Source organism: Polistes dominula, unplaced genomic scaffold (genome assembly GCF_049000335.1).
Source record: "Polistes dominula isolate Pdom_NZ unplaced genomic scaffold, Pdom_raw_medaka contig_21, whole genome shotgun sequence".
NCBI lineage: Eukaryota > Metazoa > Arthropoda > Insecta > Hymenoptera > Vespidae > Polistes > Polistes dominula.
This window is the reverse complement of record NW_028301061.1, coordinates 3,883,174-3,910,272: the sequence shown is the minus strand read 5'-3', so window position 1 is coordinate 3,910,272 and position 27,099 is coordinate 3,883,174. Positions and strand designations below refer to the sequence as shown.

The 27,099-nt window shown below is 26.8% G+C and overlaps 1 protein-coding gene across 9 annotated transcripts in view; it reads right to left on the bottom strand.

The window, feature by feature from the left end:
- Positions 1 to 3,124: 3,124 nt before the first annotated feature.
- Positions 3,125 to 27,099, bottom strand: part of LOC107065356 (inactive dipeptidyl peptidase 10) — a 170,933-nt gene continuing 146,958 nt past the window's right edge. For all 9 annotated transcript variants that reach the window (XM_015318969.2, XM_015318970.2, XM_015318974.2 and 6 more), the window contains 12 exons: positions 25,655 to 25,761; positions 21,929 to 22,127; positions 16,295 to 16,369; positions 15,907 to 15,959; positions 14,258 to 14,555; positions 13,504 to 13,760; positions 12,623 to 12,941; positions 12,209 to 12,387; positions 11,872 to 12,094; positions 11,299 to 11,743; positions 10,827 to 11,032; positions 3,125 to 9,758 (listed from right to left, as the gene is read on the bottom strand). In XM_015318969.2, coding sequence (XP_015174455.1) covers positions 9,657 to 9,758; positions 10,827 to 11,032; positions 11,299 to 11,743; positions 11,872 to 12,094; positions 12,209 to 12,387; positions 12,623 to 12,941; positions 13,504 to 13,760; positions 14,258 to 14,555; positions 15,907 to 15,959; positions 16,295 to 16,369; positions 21,929 to 22,127; positions 25,655 to 25,761 — 2,463 coding nt within the window. In that variant the 3' untranslated portion in view covers positions 3,125 to 9,656. The remainder of the gene's footprint in view (positions 9,759 to 10,826; positions 11,033 to 11,298; positions 11,744 to 11,871; positions 12,095 to 12,208; positions 12,388 to 12,622; positions 12,942 to 13,503; positions 13,761 to 14,257; positions 14,556 to 15,906; positions 15,960 to 16,294; positions 16,370 to 21,928; positions 22,128 to 25,654; positions 25,762 to 27,099) is intronic.

The following is a 27,099-nucleotide window of genomic DNA, read 5'->3' as shown; positions in this document are numbered from 1 at the left end:
ATTTCTGTAAATGTAGAATTAAATGAAACGTACGTATGTACACACAAATACGTTTGTTTATATATTCTTGTATCGCTGTATTTTTTTCTTTCTGAGCGTGGTATGTATGTTCCATGTGATACCATGTGACATTATTTACGTAATGTGCGTGTGTATAATTTTTTTTTCTTTTATGTTTTTAGCCTAGCGGCGATATAATAATACTTTACCAAAAGCTATAGATATCTTTATGCGCAGCTACCAAGGTTTTTCATTTTTTACTTTTTTATATTTTCTTCCACTTTTTTTTCATTTTTTTTTATTTCCATACGATCATTCTTTCCTTCATTCATCGTCATTTGCATGTCTCGTTTTATATTTCATTTTTTTATCATCTGTTTAAATTCATTTTTGCGTGCCTATGGTCAACTCACCCCCACCCACACTTCCCTTCGCGATCGCGTGGTAAATTTTAATTCGATACCTAAAACGTTTAAGTTTTAATTTGACGTTTATAATTTTACTATTCCCACCCCTTCCCGTTTATTCCTAACTCCTTTAAACTTTTTTGTTTTTTTTTCTGATTAAATTTATTATACTAAATAATTGATTGTAGTTCTCACACATTCTTACTCTCTTTTTCTCTTTTCTTTCTTCTCTCTCTCTCTCTCTCTCTCTCTCTCTCTCTTAGGATCAAAAGATTCACGACTTTCGAGTTTCTTTTACTTATGCGAAAAAGGCGGACAATTTATTTATTTTTCCTTTTTTCTTATTTATTTATCCTTTTTTGTTTCTTTTTTTTCTCTTTTTTTTTTTTTTTTTTTTGAGAAGTTACTGTTTTATTCATTTTATCACCGGATAAAATATATGTTATCGTTTGTTTACGCCAATACAATAATTAAAGTTCAGCGACGTTTCTCGTAGATTTTATTTTTATTTTTATTTTTTTTTTTTTTTAAAGAATTTTCATGAAGACGAGGAATTATCATAAAAATGAATTAGTTCTTCTGTGTTATTTTTTTTTCTTTTTTTTTTTTCCTTCTTTAAGTCATTACATCGAATTTCACATATGTTCATCGATAACTTTTTAGATAATTTCAAGTTTATATAAAATGATTTTCGAGAAGTTTATTGAAATGTATTTTTTGTTTATTCAGTAATACAGTAAACTCCCATATAACGCGAAATTAATGGATCAAAAATGATTAAATTAATGAATTATTATAAAATAATGAATATACAATTCTTTCGAGTTATCATTCTGTTTCAATTTGCTACATATATATATATATATATATATATATATATATATACTATTCGTAAATTCATTTTATTATTCTAATAGATAGAAAGATGTAAAACAGAAGTTAGGCATGACAATAAAAATTATTTATATTTAATTAATTAATTATCGTAAAACAATTAAAATTAACTATTATTCCTCATGTTCAATTTACTATACGTACAATAAATTTTACAAAATCATTTGACTATCTTAACAGACAAAACATAGAGAACAAAAATTTAACATGACAATAGTCATTCGAATATATTATTTATGTATATTAATTGTATATACACAAATAAAAAAAATTCTCACATATAACATGATACTTTATATTAAAACGCGTATAACAATCCACGTTATACCAGAGTCTACTGTAATGATTTAATAAATCGCTAATCGGGGAATCTAAAATCGATTCGTAGAGAGTAAAACATCACTCGATTTACTTAATGCGAGCGTGAATTTATCGAATTCGAGCTAAACGCGACAAAGCACGAAGGGTATACACATCAGTAAGGCCTTGACTGACAATAATTAATTATTATACACATTTTGCAATAAATCACTATTTTTTTTTCCTTTTTTTTTCATTTAATAATATTCCCGAACACAAAATCGTCCAAGCGTACGGTCCTTTGTACTCTTAAAATGCCGCTATCATTGAGTATGTATATGTTTTTTCTTTTTATTTTATTTACTCGAAAACACACATTGGCTCGTTTAGATATCGATCCTATCCACCTTCTTCGTTTATACGTATTTTTTTTTAATTTTTTTTATATTTTTTTTTTTCATTTTTCTTCTTCATCGTTACGAGTCAAAAACTTTTTGTAATTTTTTTTCTTCTAACCATTATTTTTTTCTTTACTATAGATTCAAACACGCGACACACGCCTAAACGTATTCTCCGTTTTACCATTTCGAGGTTTATCAATAATAATCATAATCCCGTATTTTTAATTAATTGACGTACGTTACATACACACACACACACATATATATGTATGTAAGTACCATGTACACACGCCTCGTATTAACACATCTAAACATATACACAACGATCGACAACGATCATTCTCGCTTTTATCATTTTCTTCATTTTTTATTTTATTTTTATTTTTATTATTTTTTAATTTCCTATCTTTCAATCATCTTGATCTGTTTTTCTTCCTCTTTCTCTTTTTCATCTTCTTGCTTTTTTTTCTGCTTCTTTCTTCTTCTTCTAATATTCATTAACATTATTAGGTAGAATTACTTTTATGGTTTTCTTTTTTTGTTTTTTTGTTTTTTTCTTTAATTTTTATTATTTCTTTCCTTTCTATTTATTATCGTTTGATTAGTTGCACTAGCCTTGATTGTCGGCATTTAAGGGCTGCACTGGCAGACAGCGTGTTATGGCGACACGTGCGACGACTCATTTCGTTTGAGCGCGCTTATCTTCTTTCTTTACACACGTACGCATTCACACATACACGCATACATTTATTCTTTCACTAATTCGCGTTTTCTCTCTCTCTCTCTCTCTCTCTCTCTCTCTCTCTCTCTCACGCACAATTATTATTTTGTCTTCATTAACATACACATAGAATTATTTCTCTTTCAGACTTGTAAACGAAGACGATTAATTATTTTATTTTATTTTATTTTATTTATCTCTCCGCGAACGCATACTAATTCATAGACGAACAATTTCTTTCTTTTGTTAATTTATTTCTTTTTTCTATTTCCTTAGACCATCCCCCTCTCCCTCTCCTATTTTTATTCGCCATTTTCTTTACCTCCATTCATTCGTTTATTTTTATTTAATTTCTTTTTTTATTTGGTTTGTTTATCCCCTTTTTTTTCTCTCTCTCTCTCTCTCTCTCTCTCTCTCTCTATCTCTTTCTTTATTTTGCGCGAAACACACGCATACGATGATACTGATTGTGAGTGCGTAAAGATACATTATAACATTGAAAATGTATTTGTAATCGAAATTAGTCGATAAGAACGATGCCCCACGATGCTTGCTGTTCTTTCTTTCTTTCTGGCTTTCTTTTTTTTTCTTTTTCTATATTTTCGTTTTTTATAAATATTATGTAAAATTAAGCTCACGTTTCAGATTTTATTTACTTCGTTTATTTCATCTATTTCCCTCTCAACGATCGATGTGGACTACGTTTTTATTATTTATTTTTATTATCTTTTTTTTGTTTGTTTTTTTCTTGTTTCGTTAAACAACAACGTACAAATCGAGATGATGTTGATTCAAAAATTCATTTTGTTGAATTTCGACGACATTGAACACGCATGAAAATTTTTTTGGAGAATACTTTTCTCCAATTTCAATCGTTTTTTTTTTCCGATCAACTGTTTCAAATCCAATTGTTCCATCAAAATGTTTATGAATGTTAATGAAATGAAATAATTGAGCCATTTTTTTTATTTTCTTTTTTTTTTTATTTAATAGTATAAGTCCATTTATATTCTGATTGAAAAATATTAATATTCATAAATTTAGGCATTATTTTGGTGTAACATAATGTTCTTCTAATCAACGAGTATACTCGTCATGAGGAAAAACTTGTAACTATTTATTTTTTGAATGAAATAACTTAAAAGAAAAGATGTGTAAGTATTTTTTAAAAATTTCAGATAAGTGCATAAAAATTAAATAATATCATTGGTGTGCACTTATTTAAAATTTTAAATAAATCTTGTATTTGTATACCTTTGTTTATCAGTCACTCAATTGCAATTTTAGTAAAAAAATAAAATATATTCGTTAGTTGTAAGATTTTAAAAATATTTGCTGACCAAGATAATAAAAAAAAACAAAAGAATAAGTACATATAAATAATTATTATAAAAATACTAAAGTGAACAAAGTGGAATAAAATCGGCTAACTAAATCTAACGCAACAAAACCTTTTCTTGATTATATGCCCTGAACATGTTTAAAAAAGTAATTTAAAAAAAAACATGTTTATATTGTTAAAGAAAATAATATTTGAAAAGAATCAAGATATTGTTATTTAACATTTGAAATCTCATTATATATTGTAACTTAATTTACCTAATATTATTCAACAACATTAGATTAAATTTCTACCTAATTATTTACCTAATTAATTGTTGTTTTTTTTATTCTATTTTTTCATAGGCAAATTATATGTTTAAATTCAGTAAATAAATAAATTTCAGTAATAAAATTATTAATTTTATAAAAAAGAATCACACACAGTCATTTGATTAGAATTAAATTCAATATTACAACAGCTATACACACCTACTCTATTTTTGACAAGTATACTCAGCTGTTATAGCTTATTGGTTAATAAAATAATTAAAGAAGAACAAGATATGTTTCATAATGCAATATTTTCAAAAATGAAACACTTATGTATTACCATTTGATATTGAAAATTGTTGTAATATAATATTTTATTATATTGTCTTAACTTCTTTTGTTGTCAAATAAATTCTCACATATTTTTAATAATTCAATTTTGTTCTTAACAATCTCCCACTTTCAAGAACGAGAAAACAAATTTTCTACGTTACATCCCCCTTTTAGATGTAAATTTTCTTCAAAAATAAAAATATTCTTTTCAGTTATTTTGTTGTCAAAATTGGACTTTTAAAAAATTTAAAAAAAAGAAAGAAAAAAATTCAGCTCAATTATTCGATTGGTTGTTCATTATTTGTTATTTAATGAATTTTTGTTTAATCATGCTGAAAAAGATTTGATTTTTCGAGGACGAGAGATAGAGCCACACGTTACAAGGGAGGACAAAAATTTTTTTCATCGGCACGTGTGTGTGTGTATGTGTGTTGCGTATGCGTGTGTGTTGTGTAGTGGTGGTGGTGATGTGTGTGTGTGTGTGTGTGTGTATGTGTGCACGTGTATGAATGCGTGTGGTATGTTAACGTTTATATAAACAGCGTATAGTAGTAATAATTATTAATATTTAATAGCAGTATGTATAAATATTTAATGATAAAGAATCCTAAATTTGGTAGTAGATTTTTTTTCATGTTTTTCTTTTTTTCTTTTTAACTTTTATGTTTTTTTCGTTTAAAGGGGAAATTTCGTGTTAACGCGACTTTTAAAACAAACGCGCGCATACGCATGCACGCATACAAACACACACACATACACATAAACATAAACATACACGTATGCACACAAACACTAGGCGCGCGAAAGCTGTGCTTGACGGAAGAAACTCAAAAGGAAAAACCGTTCGATTATTTTTTTTTTTTATTATTTATATTATTATTATTATTTTTCTCTTTTTTTTTCTTCTTTCACATTTCTTATTTATCATTTTACTATAAAATTTTCTTCGTTTTTTATTTATTTATTTATTTTATTTATTTATTTATTTATTAATATAACAATTAATATTTCAGATTAACGTCACCGAATTACCTTAATAATGACTTTTTTTTTTTTTTACGTTCAACCACTTCGAGTCTAGAAGGCACCAGTAACGCATAATCAGGAAAAATGAAGGAATTTAAATGAAGGGAAAAAGATTAAAACCGTTGTTTTTCCTTTTCTTTTCTTTTCTTTTCTTTTTTTCTTGTTCTTATTTTTTTTTTTTTTTCCGTAATTTTTGTAAAAATTCTTTGATAAGCTCTCTCTCTCTCTCTCTCTCTTTCTTTTACTTTTTCCCAATGCTACGTTTTTTTATGTGTGCATGGTGTGTGCAATTTTTTTTTTTTTTTGAACAATTTTAAATTTCTTTTGGCATTCTTTTTTTTTACCTCTACATTCTCTGTCCTTTTCATTTTTCTTTTTTTGCATTCTAAATAATTTTCATTGAATTCAAGACGTACGTTCGTTAGATTCGTAAAATTATTTTTCATTAATTTTTTTGTTGCATTGCGAGTCTTTCGATTCATCTCATTTATGTCTTATAAAATTGATACAACGCACCACGACGTAATCAAAATTTTAGTCCACTTTTATGATACATGTTTTTCCGTTGTTTTATTTTACTTTTTTCAAACTATGATGCTTACTCTCGCGTCCAGAAAGAATAATAATCGAACGACATATGTTAAATTATTTCTTTTTTTCATTTTTATTTTTATTCTTCTTCTTCTTTATCGTTCATTTAGAGTTCGTTTCGTAGCAAAGAGGAATTTTCGTAGGCTGATGCAGGCGTGTGATATAATAACATTATTTTAACGATATTGCTCGTAGAGATGCGATATTTTTTTCTTTTTATTTTTCTTCTTCTTCTTCTTCTTCGATTGCACCTTAATCTTGTTTCTCTTTCTCTCTCTCTCTCTTTCTTTCTTTCTATCTTTCATACGTCATCTAAGAAAAATGGATTACCGCGATAAAAATAATTAACATTTTTTACATTCCTAGAAAATAAGTATAGTAATAAATATAGTACATTAAATAACACGGGTATATGCATGTAGCAAGAGCGTATTTTACAATATTGGCATTACGAGAAACAATTTCGGATATGTTACAAAATGTCAAACAGCTTTCAACCTTGTTTTTTTTTTTTTTTTACGTAACGTATCTACATATACATATTCATACAAACACATATACAGTAGGATCTCGATTTAATCGAAGTTTTGATTATACATTGCCTTTTGTTTGTTAACACATTGCGTACTGTTTAAAAGAATTCTTGTATGTAGATAATAAATTGTACTGTTTGAGCCTGGGTTACGATATATTTCGTTTTGTTGTTACTTTTATATAATATATCGTATATATTAACGAATATTAACAATAATTTTATTCAATTCAATTATATTAAATATATAATACATTCTCCTTCACTATAATTCTCTCTTTCCATTTTTATTAAATATATAATAAAATAAAATTTAATAAATATTAATTTAAAATAAATATATATACATTATGTAATAATAAAAATATTAAACATATATACACACATTAAAAAAAATAAATACTACTTATATTATATATAATTATTTTGTTATTTTATTATATATATATATGTATAATAAAATAACAAATTAATACAAATTGTATTATATAATTATATTTAAATATTTATAAAAAGTGAATTAAAAAAAGTCTTTTTATGTATTGCACTAACAATAAAATTTTAGACTTGAAAATTTGCGGGATTTTGAAACATATTGGGCAAACAAAACCCCGTTTGCAATGTGTTAACAGACGTTCAAGTCGTATCGAGATAAATTCATGTTACTTCTAAATATTTTTCTTAAATATTTTTTTATTTTTTAATACCTTTGATAGTGTTTACTGTTACTAAAGTATTATTTACAATGCAGAACTTGTTAAGAAGAGAAAGTTATAGTTTTGATAAAACGAAAAGTTAAAACATTACAGAGAATAAATTCAATTAATATCGAGTTTACTTTTTACACTAAGAGAATGGAAGAAAATACTGTGAAAAATGAAAAAAATAAGTTATAACAATAGAGTCACGATTTTAAATCGTATTTTACAATATTTATGTTAAACTAACGTAACGATGTAACAAATGAAAATTTTGATAAGTATGAAAAATTTACGTAATAACAAAAAATTATTATTTTATAAAATATCGTTTATATGTTCAATAAAAAGTCACTAACCACATATTCATTTATTTTTAATGTGAATATTACTAATTATTATTGCATAAAAGATATCGATAGTTATCTGTGAAAGTATACTTCTTTCAAATTCGATTTTTCTCATTTAAAAATTTATTTGACTAGTAATAATTCGCATAAGATTAGCATAAATATTAGTTAGTGATTTTTTGGCTGAACATAGACGATATATTCAATAAAATATATACATAAATACATATTAATATGTTACTATAAAAAAAAGGAACAAAAAAAACTTATTTGGCGTATTCTCTTTTTTTTATAATTCTAATTCTAATCTCGATTATCCGCATTATTTGTCCCTCGATCACGCTGAATAATTAAGATCCTACTGTATATACAAATATACAGGGTGTCTTGTAACTGATGAGTACAAACGAGTAGGGGTGATTTTACATGAAAAAGTTAATCAAAAATGTATAATATAATTTGTTTATAAGATGCTTTGTTTTTCGATTTTAAAATTTGTTTGAAAATTTATCAAGTACGTATGCACTCAATTCAGTTTCAATTTGACAGATTTTATTTATTGCACCTTAGAATATTTTAAAGAACATTTTTATGTTTTTTAATATGTTTACAAATATTGTCAATATGATTCTTGTATCAGTTCTATTTTTATAATTTTTGAACAATATTTTTAGTTTTCAGAATTACAAGGTCAGTCAATTGCACGGATATTTGACAAATTTTCAAACTTGTTTTCACATGAACAAATTTCATTTTAAATTTTCGATATAATTTTTCATATATATATATATATATATATATATATATATATATATATACATATAATCACATTTTACTCGTTTATATCACAAATTACAGGTCATCCAGTATATATAAAATTTGATTTCGTTCTTTACCACATGCTTAACGTCGTATAACAAATAACATCTACGACATAACGTAATACTTTAATACGAGAGATAGTTACTATAAAAATATATGAAATATCAAATGATTCAGAAAAATTATTATATCGTTAATATCGTAATAATAATAACGTTTAAAACATCCCTCTACTATCGGACATTAATAATATTATTATTTCTTCGATATTTATGGATAATAATCACGACTTATTGTTATATCGAGAAAACTTTCAGAATATATCGATTAAAAGATCGATCATAATATCAATATCGACATATGTATACGATCGCGTAGTAATCCATTTTTCTAAATCTCACACTTTTAACTATATATCACTTGTTATTTTAATTAATTACTATATCTATAAACTATATTATTCCTATCCTCTGTAAACGATTTCTTATTTGTTAATACACTATTTAACACGGATACTCTTCAACGTTTCTCGTTCATCATTTTAGCACGCTTTCGCACACGCATATATACATATATAGATATGTATATATATACTCGCATACTCATTTTTTTTCTATCTTTTCGTTTCTCATAATAATATCATTTTTTTGAAACATACAGAAAAACAAATAATTTCTTCAATCATTTTATTCTTATTCTCATTATTATTATTATTATTAGTATTATTATTATTATTATTATTATTATTATTATTATTATTATTATTATTATTATTATTATTATTAATTTTATTATTATTATTATTATTAAGTTTATTATTATTATTATTATTTTCGAACGATAAACCGTTGTAAGTTCGCGAGTTTTCGAAGCTTATTTCTTCAGCACGATCTTCTAATCGCCGTGTTGATCGCATTATAATGTTTATCCTTGAATTTATTTGAAGTAGGCGCACTAACGACAACAAGGGAGTATTCGGCTTGAGGCACTAGGAGGCATCCAAGGCGAGGCACTCGGCGAGAAAGTCCTCCATAGAACGATAAGCGTGTTCGAGCACACCTGTTAAAGCGTGATCCTCGTCCGCATAACTCTATTTTTATTACACACATACACAAAAAAAGATAAGATAATTAATGCAAAGATTACTTTTTTGATTTTCTAAAGGATAAGATAAATTAAAACACACGTTGACTACCATGTGCATTTCAAGTGATCATGACGATAATATGAATTTGTTGTTGTTTAATTTAAAATTAATAGTTTTCTATATAATATCATATATTTATCATAATAATAATAATAATTTATATTATAATATATAAATATTTTTTAATAATATTATATATAAATTATTTTTAATAATTTATATTTTTATATTATTATATTATATATATATATATATATATATATATATATATATATATATATTTTTATTATTAATATATAATTATTATTTTTAATATATAATAAAATAATATATAAATATATATGTATATATTATTAAATTTTATTATTAATTTGAAATTTTTTTTATAGCAAATAAAGGAAGTTGTATAATTGTATTTGATGCATTATTTGTGGTAAGGTCACCGGTGACCCCCGAGGTGCTAAAGATCACTTTTGTGATTATCAGTTATTTCAAACTATTCAAAAATGGTAATCGATTAGAATTTATGGAAATCTATAGTTGATTTGTCTGTTTATAGTTCACCACTGCGCAAAATTATAAAATATTGCAGGAAATTGGCAATAGAGCTTTTAATAAATACTTGTGTTGTGTTATACAAAAAAGTAACTCGAAAAATATTTTAATTCTCGATTTTAAGATAAAGATAGGGATGCATTTATTATAATTAAATAATCTGATGATGAAGATTGCATTTAATCAAGCAATTACGTACAGAAAAATCGTAATTACGTGTAATGTATATTTCTCTTATAATTATAAAATTATTTTCTCATGTTCTGTACCTCATTATTTTTTTCAAACCCTTATAAGAACAATGGTATTATTTAAAAATTTGTCACTATCAATATTTACTCAAATTAAGTATGCATTTTGACTATTGGTCGTGTTTACGTCATCGGTGACTTACACGGCAGTCAACGTGTTAAAATATGGAAATAAAAGATTCATTTTAGACAAATGGTACCTCACCTGGTACCTAAAGATGACTCCCGCTTCAGACAAAGCCTTGGCAAAGGCAACGCCATGCGTATAAGGCGCTGTTAGGTCTGCTAGACCATGAAGAAGATAAAGACTATGACTCGGCACTAATCTCGCTCTTTGAGTCAAATCAGCCTCTACGTAACCCTTATAATTCTCAGCTGGTGCACCAAGAACTCGCTCCGTAAAGGCCGAATCTAAAAGTTAAATAAAATTACTTATTATTTTGTATCTTTTTTCTTTTTCGATCTTTCTCATATTACTAAAATTTTATTTATATTTTAACAAAAATATATAAAAGTTGTTTTTCTGTTATGAAGTTAAGGTATATTTAAAATCTTAACATTTTAAGTAAAATAATTTATATTAGAAAATAACTCTCTTTCAAATTTGATACATTGACATAGCTTAAACTAATATTCAAACTAACATTTTCCAAAAGTAAGATAAAACAATGTCTTACTGTAATATAGCCAATCTGCAATTGGATTGACTGCAACACCACATTTGAAGACATTTTCTTGACTTCCTAATACCATGGCAGTAACGTAACCACCGTAACCCCAACCCCAAACACCAACTCTGGTGTCGTCCAAATATTTGTGCGTCTTTAAAAGATGCCTAAGAACCGTCAGTTGATCTTGAACCTCAACACCTCCGATTTTACGGAAAAGATCCTTTTTCCCTTGTCCCCTGGCACCACGAACATCGAGCCTAACGTAAACCACATCGTTGTGACTCGACATATATGTACCCCAGTCTATTTTAAATTTATCAGTTACTGCTTCACTTCCAGGCCGACCATTGACCTCGACCAATACTGGAAATGCTGCGTCTCTCAATTCCTCACGCCAGGAAGGTGGCAGAAGCAATTGCACCTGCGCCTTCCAACCTTGAGGCAACGGCACCTGCGTGACATTTTTCTATTGTTTTTTTTTGTTTTTTTTTCTTTCCAATTAACGGATAAGTATCGTTAAATTGGTTATCAAAGAAATCTCAGATTTCTATTGAATTTTTATTTTTGCGATTTTATTACCTCGAAGCTCCTTCTCGTTGGTAATGCCAGCTGCGAGAGTTTATCGGCACGTTGAATACGTGTGTCATAGAGTACACGTATCATCTTGTGAGATGACATCATGTGAACCGCGGCCAAGGGCAAACCGGGACCTTCGCAATATAGCACATAGTAACCCTGCCCATCGACGCTTTTCGCAGGACTTACAGAGGCACCGAAGTGAGTGCAATTTGTGTAATAAAATCTGTAAGAAAAATAATTTGTGTTTTCTATTCTTATTTCAATGGATACATTTTTAAAATTGATAAATTGTTAAAGTATAGGAAATCGTTATCGTAATATCAATTTTTTGGCTTACCTACTACTCCAGAGGACCTCACCAAGGTCACAAGTAACGCATAAAGGCTCCAAACGACGAGGATCATCGGCAGTTGGATCTCGTACAACGTAAAGATGCCTTTGTCCAGGTCTTCTTTCCCTGGTACCCAGATAGTATACCAGGTGAGCTTTGGTGTCCCACGCTAGGATCTCGCTCACCTGATTGCAAAATCATTTCACGATTCTACACACATAGAGGGGGAGACTTTCGTTGTGCCAACGTTTAATAATTTAAATCTATATCTTGGATTAAATTTTTTCTTGTTGGAAACGAAAATCTTTTTTTTCTATTCACTATTCGAATATTATTGTGTCAATATTGTTCATATATATATTAATCTAATCGATTAATTGAAACATCACGTTAATTTATAGTAATTTTTGTATTGCTAACCTCGTAACGACCATGGGATAAAACAGCTATCCTTTGTTGCGTTAACGTAACGTGTTTTATGTGCGTGAAATGTTCCTTGTCACCTTCCTGAACGGTCGCAAGCAGCAGGAAACTATCACCGTCTGGAGCGAAAATTGGATGCGGTTGGGCGTCCAACCATTGACCCTCGGGTGCTCTCTCTGAATGGGTTTCCTCGCACTTCCATGAAGGTGCACGACACGCCGAAACTAGTGACAGATTTTGTGATCTTGTCATCCAGACCACTGCAATTTGAGACGCGTCAGCGCCAACCCATCCGGCCGATATCAGATAATATTCTCTGGAAAATAGAAATTCTTAACAGAGAATAGTTCGAAAATATTTGGACGATTAACAAAAGGAATGTCAAATATGGTTGATATTTTTTACAGGTAAACCTCATGCAACACGGCATCCTGTAACATTATTCATAAATTGCGAAAACCTTTCTACAACATTTAGTACTTTTACAGCACTGAATAATACGGTTTTGTTTGATATATTTAAAAATCAAATTACTTTAAAATAATGAAGTAAAGGAATAATGAACTCTGAGTCTCATATAACACGGTTATGCCGTAACATGATTCCTAAATTACGAAAACATTTGTAGAATACCTTGTATTTTTACAGCACTGGATAATATGATTTTGTTTAACATATTTAAAAATCAAATTACAGTAAAATAATGACGTGAAAAAATAATGAATTCTCATATAACACGGTTTCACACAACACGGAATTTTCTAGGAATCTTTTTATCGTGTTAATAGGAGGGTTACCTGTATTTCTATTCTCTAACATTATTTTTGACTTTTTTTTAATCGATTTTATATGACAACATTTAAAGGAATAAAACTTACTGTCCGTCTAAGACAGGTGGTGGCTTAAGTTTAGTCTTCGTGCAAGTCGGCGGACTGTTGGTTCCATTAGTCGAATTACTGGTGTTGTTCACTTCTACTAACCACAAATCGACTTCGGGATTGGATGAACCAGGGGTTGGGTATCTTATGGATTTATAAGGTGGAAAAGTGGCACGTCGAGGTGCTCCGAGTGGGGTTGACGCAGACCCTTCTTGACCTGATTGAGTACCAAACCAAGGGAATTGCAAGGCTGTAACCTTACAAAATTGTATTTCATATTTAAGTATATGCACCGTATTCGATGGTCTAATGATCAGAATATTTTAATGATGTTAACATCAGAGAAATAATAATTGTCATGAGCCCAGAACACCAACTTTTTTCTACTTGAATATTTCCAAGGTTTTTCAACTCATGAAATAATTTCAATAAATATTGATAAAATATATTTTAAAAATTCTCGTGCAATCTTGTTAAATTAATGACAATAATTTTTAATGCGAAGAGCAGAACAATATTATATCTATCAAAATATTTATTTTACGTTTAAATGTATTATATAAAAAAAAATATTTTAAAATAAATTCTTTTATTACTATCAAAGATCATTGTGTTCAAAATAATAATAGAGCAATAATAAATATTTTGTTCTATTGTTAGTAACGATCATTTATTATCAAGAAAAGTTTAAATTTTAAATTCTTATATGTTGGTGCACTGAGCCCTTAAAGGGAATAATAAATTCAATTATTACTTTGGTGTCGTTAAACGAAGCAAAAAGGATATGCGTGCCATCAGGACTCGGCCACGTTGCTTCAGGTCTAGGCAACACCTCTTCCTGATATAACCAATCAGGTACACCGTTATATATAACGTCAGGAACACCTGTGTCCGTCAGTCGTGTATCTTCCATCGCTGATGGAGCTATCCTAAGATAAATATCGTTGTCCGAGATCATCACGAGACCCGTTGTATTACCCAACCAAGTAGCGTGCTGAAGTCTCGATGGTTGTACCCTTGTTGAGGCATGGAGGCGAAGGGGTGTATGATGACTGATGAAAAATAATAATATCTTAAGTGAAAAACTTTGTTTCAAGCTATTTTATCCATTATTTTTATTTCCAATTTATTTTTACAGAATATATCTTATTTTTATTGACAAGATATTTAAACATTAAATTTATCAAAAGTTTATACACGTTTGTATCGTAAAAGATTAAATTGTTGATTATTAAAAAAGAATTATATTTTTCCATAATAATAATTTATATTTATATTCATTGATTTCGTCTTAGTTTGTAAGTACTTTTAAACATCCTAAAAATGTACGAATATATTTTAGTTTGCAATAAAATTATAATTTAAATAACAAAAGATAATTATTTTTCTCTCATACCGAGTATACTCGTTAATCACAACTAATTGGTTAAAATTTTAATGGGAAAAAATTGCTTAAAAAGTAATTGCAGAAAGGTATTAACATTGTATGCGTAAATTTAGGTTGAAAATTAAAAATCGGTCATTTCGATCGGTCGTTGAAACGTTTAGTGTTAAAGTTGTATCGTTGAAATTTCTTATAAGTAAAAGTAATGTAGGAAAACTCGTGACGAACTTAATAATTTGCCCGATACGTTGAAACACATTTTAGCGCTTAGGTACTTTCCATTCTACTGTGAGAGTTTATTGACAAACTTTTAGATCGATCGTCACAGTCCATATGCATCGAACAATGTTGACTGTGGCCTACTTTCTTCGATACTAACCGATAGATTAAATACTATTAATAAGTTAATGCGGCACATTAAATCAATTTACCGGTAGAGGGTTAAAGCACCACGACGATGTTAGATTTCTTATTTCCTGATTAAAACGTGACGAAGTTACTTATGTGATAAATTATTAGGCTAATTTTGAGTCTTTTTTAATTCTTCATATTTAACTTCAGATTTAAAAACTACTTTTCGTGAAAATAATCATTCGTATAAATTACTCGAATTTGTAATGCAATAATCATCTTTATAATAATTAATTTTTAAACATAAAAGTTTTGTAATAATAAAAAAATTATTAAAATAAATTGATACTGGTATAAATTGTAATAACGAAAAATGATATGAAGCAATTTTCTATAAACATAATAATAATATGCATTATAAATATATATAAATAAATAAATAAAAATATTAATTGTAAATAATTTATATTAAATTATAAATCACTTTAATAAAAAATTATGAAGATAATTTTGTATTAATATAAAATATAGTTTCATATATAAAACAAATTTCATTAATAAAAATAAATTTAAAAAATTTATATAATCATAAATTGTAGTAAGAAAAAAATTATAATTTCAAAGAATTTTCCAATACATCAATTGTAATAATATAAAAATTGTCTTACTCGTTCGTGACGTCGTAGACTGTGTAGTGAGCGGTGAAGGTGTTTTTGAATACCTGGAATAGAAACAAAGTGGAGTCAATATCTAGATCTATTGAAATAGTACTTTTCGCTTGAAGTAAGAGTAGATACTATAGATGGGCTCTCGATATAACATATATATATATATATATATATATATATATATATATATAATTCGATTCACAACTGGACTGTAAATAGTATCAATAGTGATATGTAAATATGCACTTGAGCATTGGATCGCATTATTCGTGTGTATGCAAACAACATATACGTTTAAATGTTTCACGTAATCTATAAACTACAAAAGAGTTTTATGTTCGTAAGGATTGACGGATATCAAGAAGTTTTTCAGGTTTAAGCTACTTACCGACTTGACATTGTGCTTGAACAATACGTAACGCAAATCTGAGCTGCATTGGTAGCCTTGAACGTTCAGCTGCCTCTAAAAAATTTCATTTATAAAAAATTAAAGAAAACAAATGACACATTATTTGGATTTTATCCTTTGCACTTCAATTACCAACGTTCCTCGTGAACAAATTATTCATATTTTCATTTTTGCTAATAAAAATAAATATATTTTTAAGTAAAACCATTAATTTATTAATGACTGTGTTATATTATTTAATTAATATCTAATTTATTAATTAATTTAATTATTAATTAAATAATTTAATTTAATTATCTAATTTAATAATTTAAAAATATAGAAACTATTTATAAAAAATGATACATTTTTCTTTATTTTCTTCAATTAATTGAAAAAAGAAAAACCAACAAAAAATGTGTGAAGTGCAAAGGATTAATATTTATTACTAATATTATCTCATCAGTCAATTAATATTATATACAAAAATTCATTTCAATTTTATTTAGTTATAACTTCATAATATAAAAACATTTATATGAATAACGCACATAACTCTTCTACTTTTGTTTTTATAAAAAAGGGTAGCGAAAAAAAAGGAAAATCGATTCTTTTTATTCGAACGAGTGTGGTTTACGTAAAATGGCGCATCTAAGCCGCCATTGTTTTTAAAAGGGCGTATGGATGCTATGCTACGTCATATCCCGTTCGAACGAAGAGGAGATCGGATCAATGCGTGGTGTTGTATACTCTTGTCTGTACTCTGTCTGCCAGTTGAAAGAGAAGATGGAATGGTGGATTCGGAATCAATCCACTTGAGGCGGCTTTTCTCGCCAAACGCATACACACAAACACACATATATATATACACACACACATTACGATAAATCGATATCAATCATCTTTCTGTCCTATTCGGAATCTTTCATCTATGTATATTTTTCTTATATCTATGAGGCTGTAGTTTTCACACAGTATCCAAAAATGTGCTTGAACCTACTATCTTATATACGATATAACTAACGTTTGATCTTTTACTATTTCGATATAACATGAAAGAAAGTAAAATAGCTTTTGAATTGAAGATAAATTTCAAAGATATATAGTGATACAATAATTTTTTATATTTGTAAAGAATTTTTTATAGATAAATCATCTTTCAATGGTTTTGTTATATCAATTTATTATATGCAATCGATTAAATGATAATTTTTAATATTAAATTGAATTTTAAAAATTTTGAATATATGTAAATAATAAAACAATATTGTTAATAATGCAGTAAGATATACAATAGTAAAATAAAAAAAGATAAACATATAGCACAGGATTTTTATTTTACATTTAAAATAAATCATAAAACTGACCATACTAAGTTTTCTGTTAAATAGAACGAAAATACTTTGAAAACTATATCTTATTTATTTATTTTACTTTTAAAAGAACAAAAGAAATAGGAAATATTAAATTCATAAACTCGTAGACAGTAAAAATATCGTTTATCTATTAATCCGAAATATATTAATTAGTAATAAATACACATACAAATTGTCCCAATTTTTTGCATTTCAAAGTGTTCGTCTTATCATAATCCATACATAATTAATTTAGTTTAGTTTAAAAAGAAAAAATAAATAGAAAATAAATTCATGAACTCGTAGACTTTAAATTAAACAAATCAGTAAAATATCATTTATTTATTAATTCGAAATAAATTAATACACGTACAAATTGTCCCAATTTTCTGCATTCCAACTCGTTCATTTATTATATATGTATAGTCTTTCTCTCTTGCATTCTATTTTTTATTCTATTCATCTTCTTCTCCCTTATACTTTTTTCTTTTCTTTCATAACATCCATTATTCTCAGGAGCAAGCCCGAAGCGGGGATCGTGCCATCAAGCAGAAAATGCAATAGCCAAGCTCTTCTCGCAAAACTCTACGAGTATCCCACGTCACTGGATAAACTACGGAATGCCTTGAATTCCGCCTTATAAACGGCCTAACTTTTTATTTTATTGCTAGCCGCGGGCCGTGCTTTGGCTTCTTCGTCAATGGACAAAGTATCACCGAGAAAAAGATTTCAAAGATTTCAGAATGGTAAAAGCGGTCTATATTTTTTTTTCTATTTAAAAGAAAAGTTAGAGAAACTGAAAGATAAAGAGAAAGATGAAAAAGAAAGAGAGAGAAAATCTATTTTTCTATTCATTTTAGTTCTTTAAATTTTATATCCAGTAAAGTCTGAATATTATACTATGGAATAAATGACTGAAAATTTTATTTTCTCGATCATGATTGAAAGAAATTTTAGAATTTAAAAAAATATTAGTCAAATGTTAAGAAAAAAGATAATATTGTGACTCATTTTTGATATTTTAATCCTTTCGTTAATTTCATTAATTTAAATTGGTATTTAAATAATCGCAACTTTTAAGTATAATGATAATTATGACACTGGACTAATTGTAAGTAAGAAAATCGTAAAAATTGAATACGATTTATTTTATATTACTATTATTCATATATATATTATAAGATATCTTTAAATGTAAATGGGAAAAAAAATTGTACAATTTTACTTTGAGTAATGCGAAAATATGGTACATTAACTTTCCATTAAAATACTATAATACAATAATGCGAAATGCACATTTCATGCACACCGAGTAGAAACAAAGAATGCGTTACTTTTGTTCAGAAACCATTAATAGCTATTTTATTCATTTATTTTTGATTTTTAATCGTAACGAGAAATTATTGTTTATTAATTTTTATTAAAAGGGTCGTATATATAAATTCACTTTCCGAATAAGTTTTATAAAATGACCCGTTTTTATAATACATTTTAAATTGAAGGAAAACAGTTTTCTTCTCTACTTTAACTTATATATTAAAACTTAATTAAACTACGAATTAAATTACGAATCAGATTTTAGTAAAAAAAAAAAAACATTTAAATTGGGGATCATATTACCACAAATATCAAATCCGTTAATTCTTACATCGAGAAATGTATTACAAAAGCTGTTAGAAAGCTTTTCTTATATTCATGAAGCTATATGGGTTAACTGGAACAAAAGTTTCTTACGTAATTAATTAGAAGTTCATGATAAAGTTTGAACATATTCCTTTGCTTACATACAAGAGCACTGATTGGTTTATCTGCAATACCATTGGCAAAGCTATGTAATGCTTATACAACAAACCTTGTGTTTTATTCAGTTAAAATTATGTTTAAATATAAGAATATTACAAAATTTACTTATTCCGACAATCTTCGAGGTTTCGGTACTTCTTTTCATTTCGTAAACTCTTGCGTAATTATTGATACTATTACTTCTTCTGAAATAACTTTGGCTAATATTCAAAATAAATTTTGCAGAATATTCTAAATTAAATAATTATTTTCTCTTCTATTGTCATATACTTCGTCTTATCCCTAACCTTTTGTTTTCTAAATAAAAAATTATGCAACCAAAATTAAATTCATATTTGCAGTGTACAATTTATACGCATAATATTTTCCAAATACAAGTTTTAATTTTTTTTTTTTTTTTAGTGAAAATAAAAGATACGTTAAATTGTTTAGCCCATTGACTGTTAGACATAATTTAGAGTGACTTGCCTTAAATTTTTAAAAATATAATAATATTAAGTTACTGATATAATATTGTAATGGCATTTACAATAATTGATAATTAATGTTTTTTACACCATATAAATATTTTATTCAACCTTTTTAATAATTCTTAACGTAAATAACCATTTGTAATTAATCTGAAATTGCAGCACACACTACGAGATATCTCGTAGTTGGCAGTCAATGGGTTAAAAAATAATTTCGTTTTTTTAATACCACATTAAAAACCAAAGTGAACTAAATAAGCTACATTTTCTCCCAAAATTCTCAGTATTTGGTAATAAAATTAACATTTTTAAAATCACAGTTTTTTATTGATCCTACAAAAGCAGAAATGTAAGGATACACTTTCAAAAATGGTTTTAAAAAATTGACAAAAATTTGTACAATTTTCTAAAGTGTTTTCCTCAAAATCACAGTTGGTGAAGTTGGTTCAATTTGATTATCAACGCTTCAAATAAAAGACGATTTTTTCATATTAAGAATCCGAAGCATTTTAAATAACCCTGAACGGTTGGATTTAATGAATTCAAGTTCTCAGCAATATTTCGTGTTGTTATGTGACAATTAGTATCTACCAGAGAGGTTTATTATGCTTTTATTTTCAATGAAATTTAAACGTGGTACATCTTTTAAATCGAAATTAACAGAACGAAATTTCGAAAAGTAATTTTAATGCTTGCGTTCACTTAACATATTTCTCTTCCTAAACTGCACGTAATTTTATTCTCACTTTGCTCTGCATTATTATCCTAACAGTAATAAAAAAAAAAAAAAGTAAAATATGACGAAAATGTTGACTTTGATTTTCCATTTTTGACGTGATGCCAAAAAATAACAATTACTTGACAGATCGTAATACAAGAATATTTGAAACGTCTGTTGCTAGAATGTAAAATGATTTTGACGTTAGGTATTAATAAATGCAATTAATAAAATCCTAATGCGAAAAATGAAATAGTTTTTCAAACAATCTAATAGAAATTAAAAAATCTAAAATATTATTTTCTGTATTTCGAATTATTATTCCAATTAAACAATCTATCAAATAAATTTAAATTTTTCTTTTACTAATATTCTTTATTTAATCATTGTATGCAAGAAAATAGTTTCAAATTCTAAATAATTATTGCAAGCAAAATAAAAACAATATAAAAGAGAAATATATATATATATATATATATTTAACAGAATGTTAAACTGATATTATTTTGTACAAAATATTTCGAATCATTTATCTTCTTAAAACAAGCTATCGAACAAATTTATGATTTTCCCCTTTCCCTTTTCCTTTCTCGAACCCATTACCGCAAAGAAAATGGTTCCCAAACTGATACATACAACTATTTATACGAATATTGAGTATCGATTTTGAACCAAGACAATGCTCTATTATTTGTAAATAATATATCACGCTGTTAAAACACCTATAAATAAAAAGCTTTAAAGCTTACATACAATTCGTACGCGATAGAAAACATACTCATACATAAATGTAAGAAGAAATTACAGAACGTATAAATATGTTAAAAAAGTATTTCCAACTGATAGATGGCGCTTAAACCGGTAACATTATCGACGAAATGCTCTGACTGTGTTTGTTCGTATTTCGGATATATAAATTTACAAAAAAAAAAAAAGAAAACAAAACAAAAATAAACAATTAACAATAAATAGAACAATTTCAAGAAACATTATAAATAAAATTTCAAAAAAAAATCATTTTAGTAAAATTTCTTTAATAATTAGAAATTGACCGAATTACTAGACATTTGACTTGGTACTTTAACAATCCTTTGTGTCCACTACTAGCTAACAGGTAAAGCGTACATTGTTGTTGTGGGGTCGTTAGTTTCATGAATCTCTCTTGAAATCCCTTCCCTCTTCTCTATCTCTCTCCCACCCCGCACCTTTCTCTTTCGTTTGTCAAAGTAGAAGAGTAGAATTGTGCGTCGACTTTGTTAAATCTATGTATATATATATGTATACGTACGAGCGTGTGATTAGAGACCAAAAGGGACACAGTGTTGTTACTGGTGTCTAGGAGAGTGAGTGAACCATCGTCCGCTTGGTAGACGAATTTGTCATGGGATACCCAAGCTGGTGGTAACCTATGAGGTGTCAGGTCATCACGAAGGCACTCGTCCAGCGTAAGACGCCTTCCACTCCAATAAAGAAGTTCATCAACGTACCTGTAATTTCATTTTTTATTAATTATTACTTATGATACACGATTTGCAAAGTTTTGTTTAATTTCGTTCCAAAATGTCTTAGAATTTGTAATGATGTGATTTCATCAGAAGTTTTATATATACCGAAGTTAATAGACATTTCAAATTGAATAATAATTATTGTTTCATGTATGAAATCGTTGATTTTAAATAGTGGCAAAAAATGTTCTTCTTATCTTTATGGAATTTTTTGAATTATTAGGATCGAAGTAATTTAAAATATATGGGCCGTTTATTTTGAAAGTGGCCCATCTCCATTTTCCAAAAAAATCGAGTTAGCTACCGTAATAGTTACATTTTTACATGATCTTTTCATTCTGAAGCAATTTGTTAGAAATATATTTCAAATCATGAAGATATTTTAACACGAAAATTTGCCGATCAACAGAATGATGAAAAGTTTATTTCGAAAGTGGCTTATCTCCATTCGTCATTTATTATTTTCTGGTTGCACCTGGTTATTGTACAACTTTATGTTATGTATCAATAAAGCATTTGATTTTGCATATATTCCGAGTAAATACGATAATACTTTATTGTAAATAAAATGAGATAAAAAGATTTTGTAGTAACAAAATTATTAGAAGACGCAATTTTTAAAAGGGTCAAGAATTCTGATGAAGAATCAATAAAGTGGTTAAAAATATGTTTGATGCGTTTTTTTTTTTAGAAATAAACCGTATCAAATTTTCTATAAGACATCAATGAATGAGAATGAAAATTCGAAAGTCCTGAATTTATTACCACGTCGAGGTAGACCATAAAAGTTCGAAAATATTGTATTGACACCACTATATAAAATATCAGACAAATTACAACAGCAAAATTCAAGGACATAATTAACCTATTACGATATATATCACCGGAACATCATGATTTCTTCAAATCCCTTTCACACACACACAAAATGTAGATGAGTAGTAAATTGTTTTGTAAGTTATATTTGTAATTTTGTACGTTATGTAGTTGAAAAATGTTTTGAATCGCATAAATTATGTTTCTAAAGTGTTTTAAAGATATGTAAAATAAATTGAGTATTGTTTTTTTTCAATTCATTTCAATTCAATTTCAATTATGTTTAATGGAGTTGGGTCCCTTCGTAATTTTATAACAAATCAGATTGTTAATTTTGAAAGTGGCTTATCTCCATCCTATCTCTTTCGTGGTTAGAAAACACATATTATTCAATTAATAATTGCTACTGTTTTAATAGGAAATATAAATTTAAAGCCTTTAGATACACTTAAGCAGTATAACTCGTTAGTATCTTGTACGTATATTTTTCATTGCATTGAAACGCGCAAACCCTTCAATATCTCAATTCGAACATAAATGGAGATTAGCCAGTTTCAAAATAAGCGGCCCATATGTTGTTTACAATTCTGACAAAATTTTAATAATTTTAAGAAAATAATTTATATAATTAATATATATAAAGTAAAATTAATTAATTCATTTTGTAATTTAAATTTATTATTATTTTATAAAAAAATATGCTCAAATATATTTTGGTATTTTTTCTTTATACCAGGTAATATAAAAGAGCAGGGAGAGAGAGAGAGAAAGAATGATTCTACTTGAAAAACAGAGTAAAATATATGAAATCCAATTTGTTCATAACGTGACAAACAATTGTACTTGATAAATTTACAATATTTTATTTCTCTTAAAAATAAAATTTTATACGAACAAATTTTATTCTAAATTTTCAACTTGGTTTTTCATGTAGAATTACCCCTTGTTCTCGTGTGTACCATCAATTAAAGGACATTCTGTATAACGAAAAGAGAACGTTTAGGAAAATACGTATAAAATGAATTAGAAAATATCACTTTGACGATATCAAAATTTATAACTATGACGCACATTAATATTTGCATTAAATATTTCGATGTGACACACTAATTAAAATAACATACTTTTGCAAAATGACTTGATACATCTATTGATATAATTATTTTAATTACTCCAAAAATGTTATTTCAGTTATATTGATTTAATATGATTATAATATAGTTTATCAACGAAATGAATCTATGTTGCAATTTCATACTTATAATGATAAAAATATAATTCTCCATTAGGTAATATTAACGAGAAATTTATACCAAATATTGAACATGTTTCATATTAAATATCCTCAAAATTACATATTCGATAAAAATGTTAATTATACTAATTTTAGGAAGAAGATAAATTTAATGATAAATTGGTTTTTAACTCACAAAATCCAGACACACAAACATGATTAATGATAAATTATGGAAAGATAATGTTTTTCAATTTACAAACACACACTTTCACTGAAATGTAAAGCAATTCAAATAATTTCTCAAAAACTTCTACACATTATGGAATATAATAATATTTTACTTTCAATAAAAACATAAATGTAACTAAATATAAGTTTTATATAAACAAACGAAATATTTTTTAGTGTTATTTGCTAAAATATTGCAATGATTCATATTAAATGTTGTCATATATTATAAAAAGTTAAGTTTAAGGTTAAGGGGTCATTCTAGTAAAAAAATTCATTTTCTTTTTTCTTTTTACATCTATCAATTATAAATATTGTTAAGAATGTAATAAACTAAATTCTGACAGAAAATTGTCGCTATTTTGAGTTTCATATAACTTTGAAATTAAAGTGAAACTAAATCTGACTGTGAATAAGAACGTTGTCGTAAACTTTCATTGCGTTTTACTCGAAACAGAATTTGTTCAGCTAGTCTTGAAAAAAAAAGAAAAAATAACTATAAAACAGATTGCGCTGCTATTTTTACACATCATTCTGCACACCATTAGTTCCTAAATAAACTAAATTTTCAGTAATATTTAAATAATTATAAGATTTAAGAAAAGAGTAGTTAATTTAAATATTTCAACTTTAAAAGTGAAAAATCATTTTAATTATTAAAATAATTTTCGTGTACGAATCTATCAAATGATCATAGAATGTAAGAATTTTGTCGAATTTTGTATTTAAGATCAATAAAATTGAACAAATCATGTACGAGAGTAATTGGAAAGTTTAGTAATTATTTTTGTTGAAAAAAAAAAGAAATTAATTTTCCTTTCATAAAAATTATTATCTATTAACTAATAGTGTAACAATAAATCACGATAAAAATTTCAAACCATGAGACTCGTTGTTTTCAATGAAATTGGAAAAATCATCTACACTAATGATTAAAAAGTTTTCCAACTATTTTTGTTAAAAAAGAAATGAATTTTTCTTTCATAAAAATTATAATCTATTAGCTGATAGTGTAACAATAAATTACGATAAAAATTTCAAACAATGACTCGTTATTTTCATTGATAAAAAAAAAATAAAAGAAAGATTAGAACAACCCCTTAAATGAATTTTTATTTATTTTGTATCTTTTACAATGGTAAAATAAAAAATAGGAATATAATAATAATAATAATAATAATAATAATAATAATAATAATAATAATAATAAACACAGAGAAAAACTTACCCGAGAAGGTAAATAGCCGTAACGATCCCGGCGATAACGAAGCCGATGACAAGAAGAGAGAAAACTATGCTTCGCCAATTGTGACCGCCCTCGGCGTACGTCAGATCCTGGAGGAAGGAAAAGTAATAGGGAAAGAGGAAAAAAAGAATTGGAGAGGGAAGAAAAGAAAAAAAGTAACGAAACATTAATTCTTTATTGTCACGTCAAACGGATTAATAGTTTTTATTTTTTTATCTTTCTTTTATTTTTTTTTTTAATGCAGAGAAGCGTATTGTTTCTACGATAGCATGCAGATCACGATTCCAGTAACGTGACAGGTGGAAATAAATAGATAGGAGAATATGGAATTAGGATAGTTGATGTTCAAGGATAGACAAATTTACGAACAGAGAAACAACTAATGTGTATATGATAAATTATGATAGTTTTCAACGTACCAACGACCAAACGTTTTGCAGTTCACATTACCACAAGACATTTTTTTTTATCTATTTCAATTGTTTTTTCTCTTTGTAGATTTGAATTTAATCATTCAATATATAATTATTATTAAATATAATTAAGTATAATTAAATATAATAAATATAAATTATAATTAAGTATAATTATTATAATTAGAATTATGAATTATAATTTTATTTTGCAATAAATAAACTAATAAATGTAAACTTTGTTATAAATGAGTCATTTTTATTAAATAACATAATTTATGGTAAATAAATATAAATATCAATTAGCCCTTATGAAAATTGAATTTGATTTTCTTTAAAAAAAAAAAAAATAAATATAAAAACTATATATTTATCTGTGTAATAATTTTGCAAATGGAAATAGCTTTTCTATAGAAATTAAATTAAAGTTGCAAAAGCATTCAAGTATTTTACTAAGTTTTGATAATCATATTTTTTACATTTAAATAAAATATCTTAAATAATCTTTCTTTTTAATATAAAATGTTATTAAAAATAATAACAATCACAATACTTCGAAGAATGACATTTCAGATTTGTAGTTTTGTTATTATTAATATTTAAAAACAAAATCTTAAGTCAAATATTCGAATGTTCAATGTGTATGATACGTTGGGCTCTCAAAAAAAAAATAATGAAATATTTACAATTTGAAATTTATTAATCAACGTTTTGGTCTTATTTAAGAATTAAACACGTTGTTAAGTTTACTGCAGTAAACATTCCTTTATTCGTGATCATTTTCATAGAAAATTTGACGCGTTGAACTGCAATACGTGGGCGTTGGGTTAGATATGTTGACCGTATATTTATGTAGCATCGATCGAAAATGAGCGTAAGCTATACATATGTATAGGTATAAACTAAATGCCGAGCAGACAGTCGAGGGTTTACGCTATTTTGTGTGTACGAGAAAGTAACGATAGCTCTCGTGTAAGAAAAAAAGGGATTCGTTGCTTAACTTGGCCGCATGCC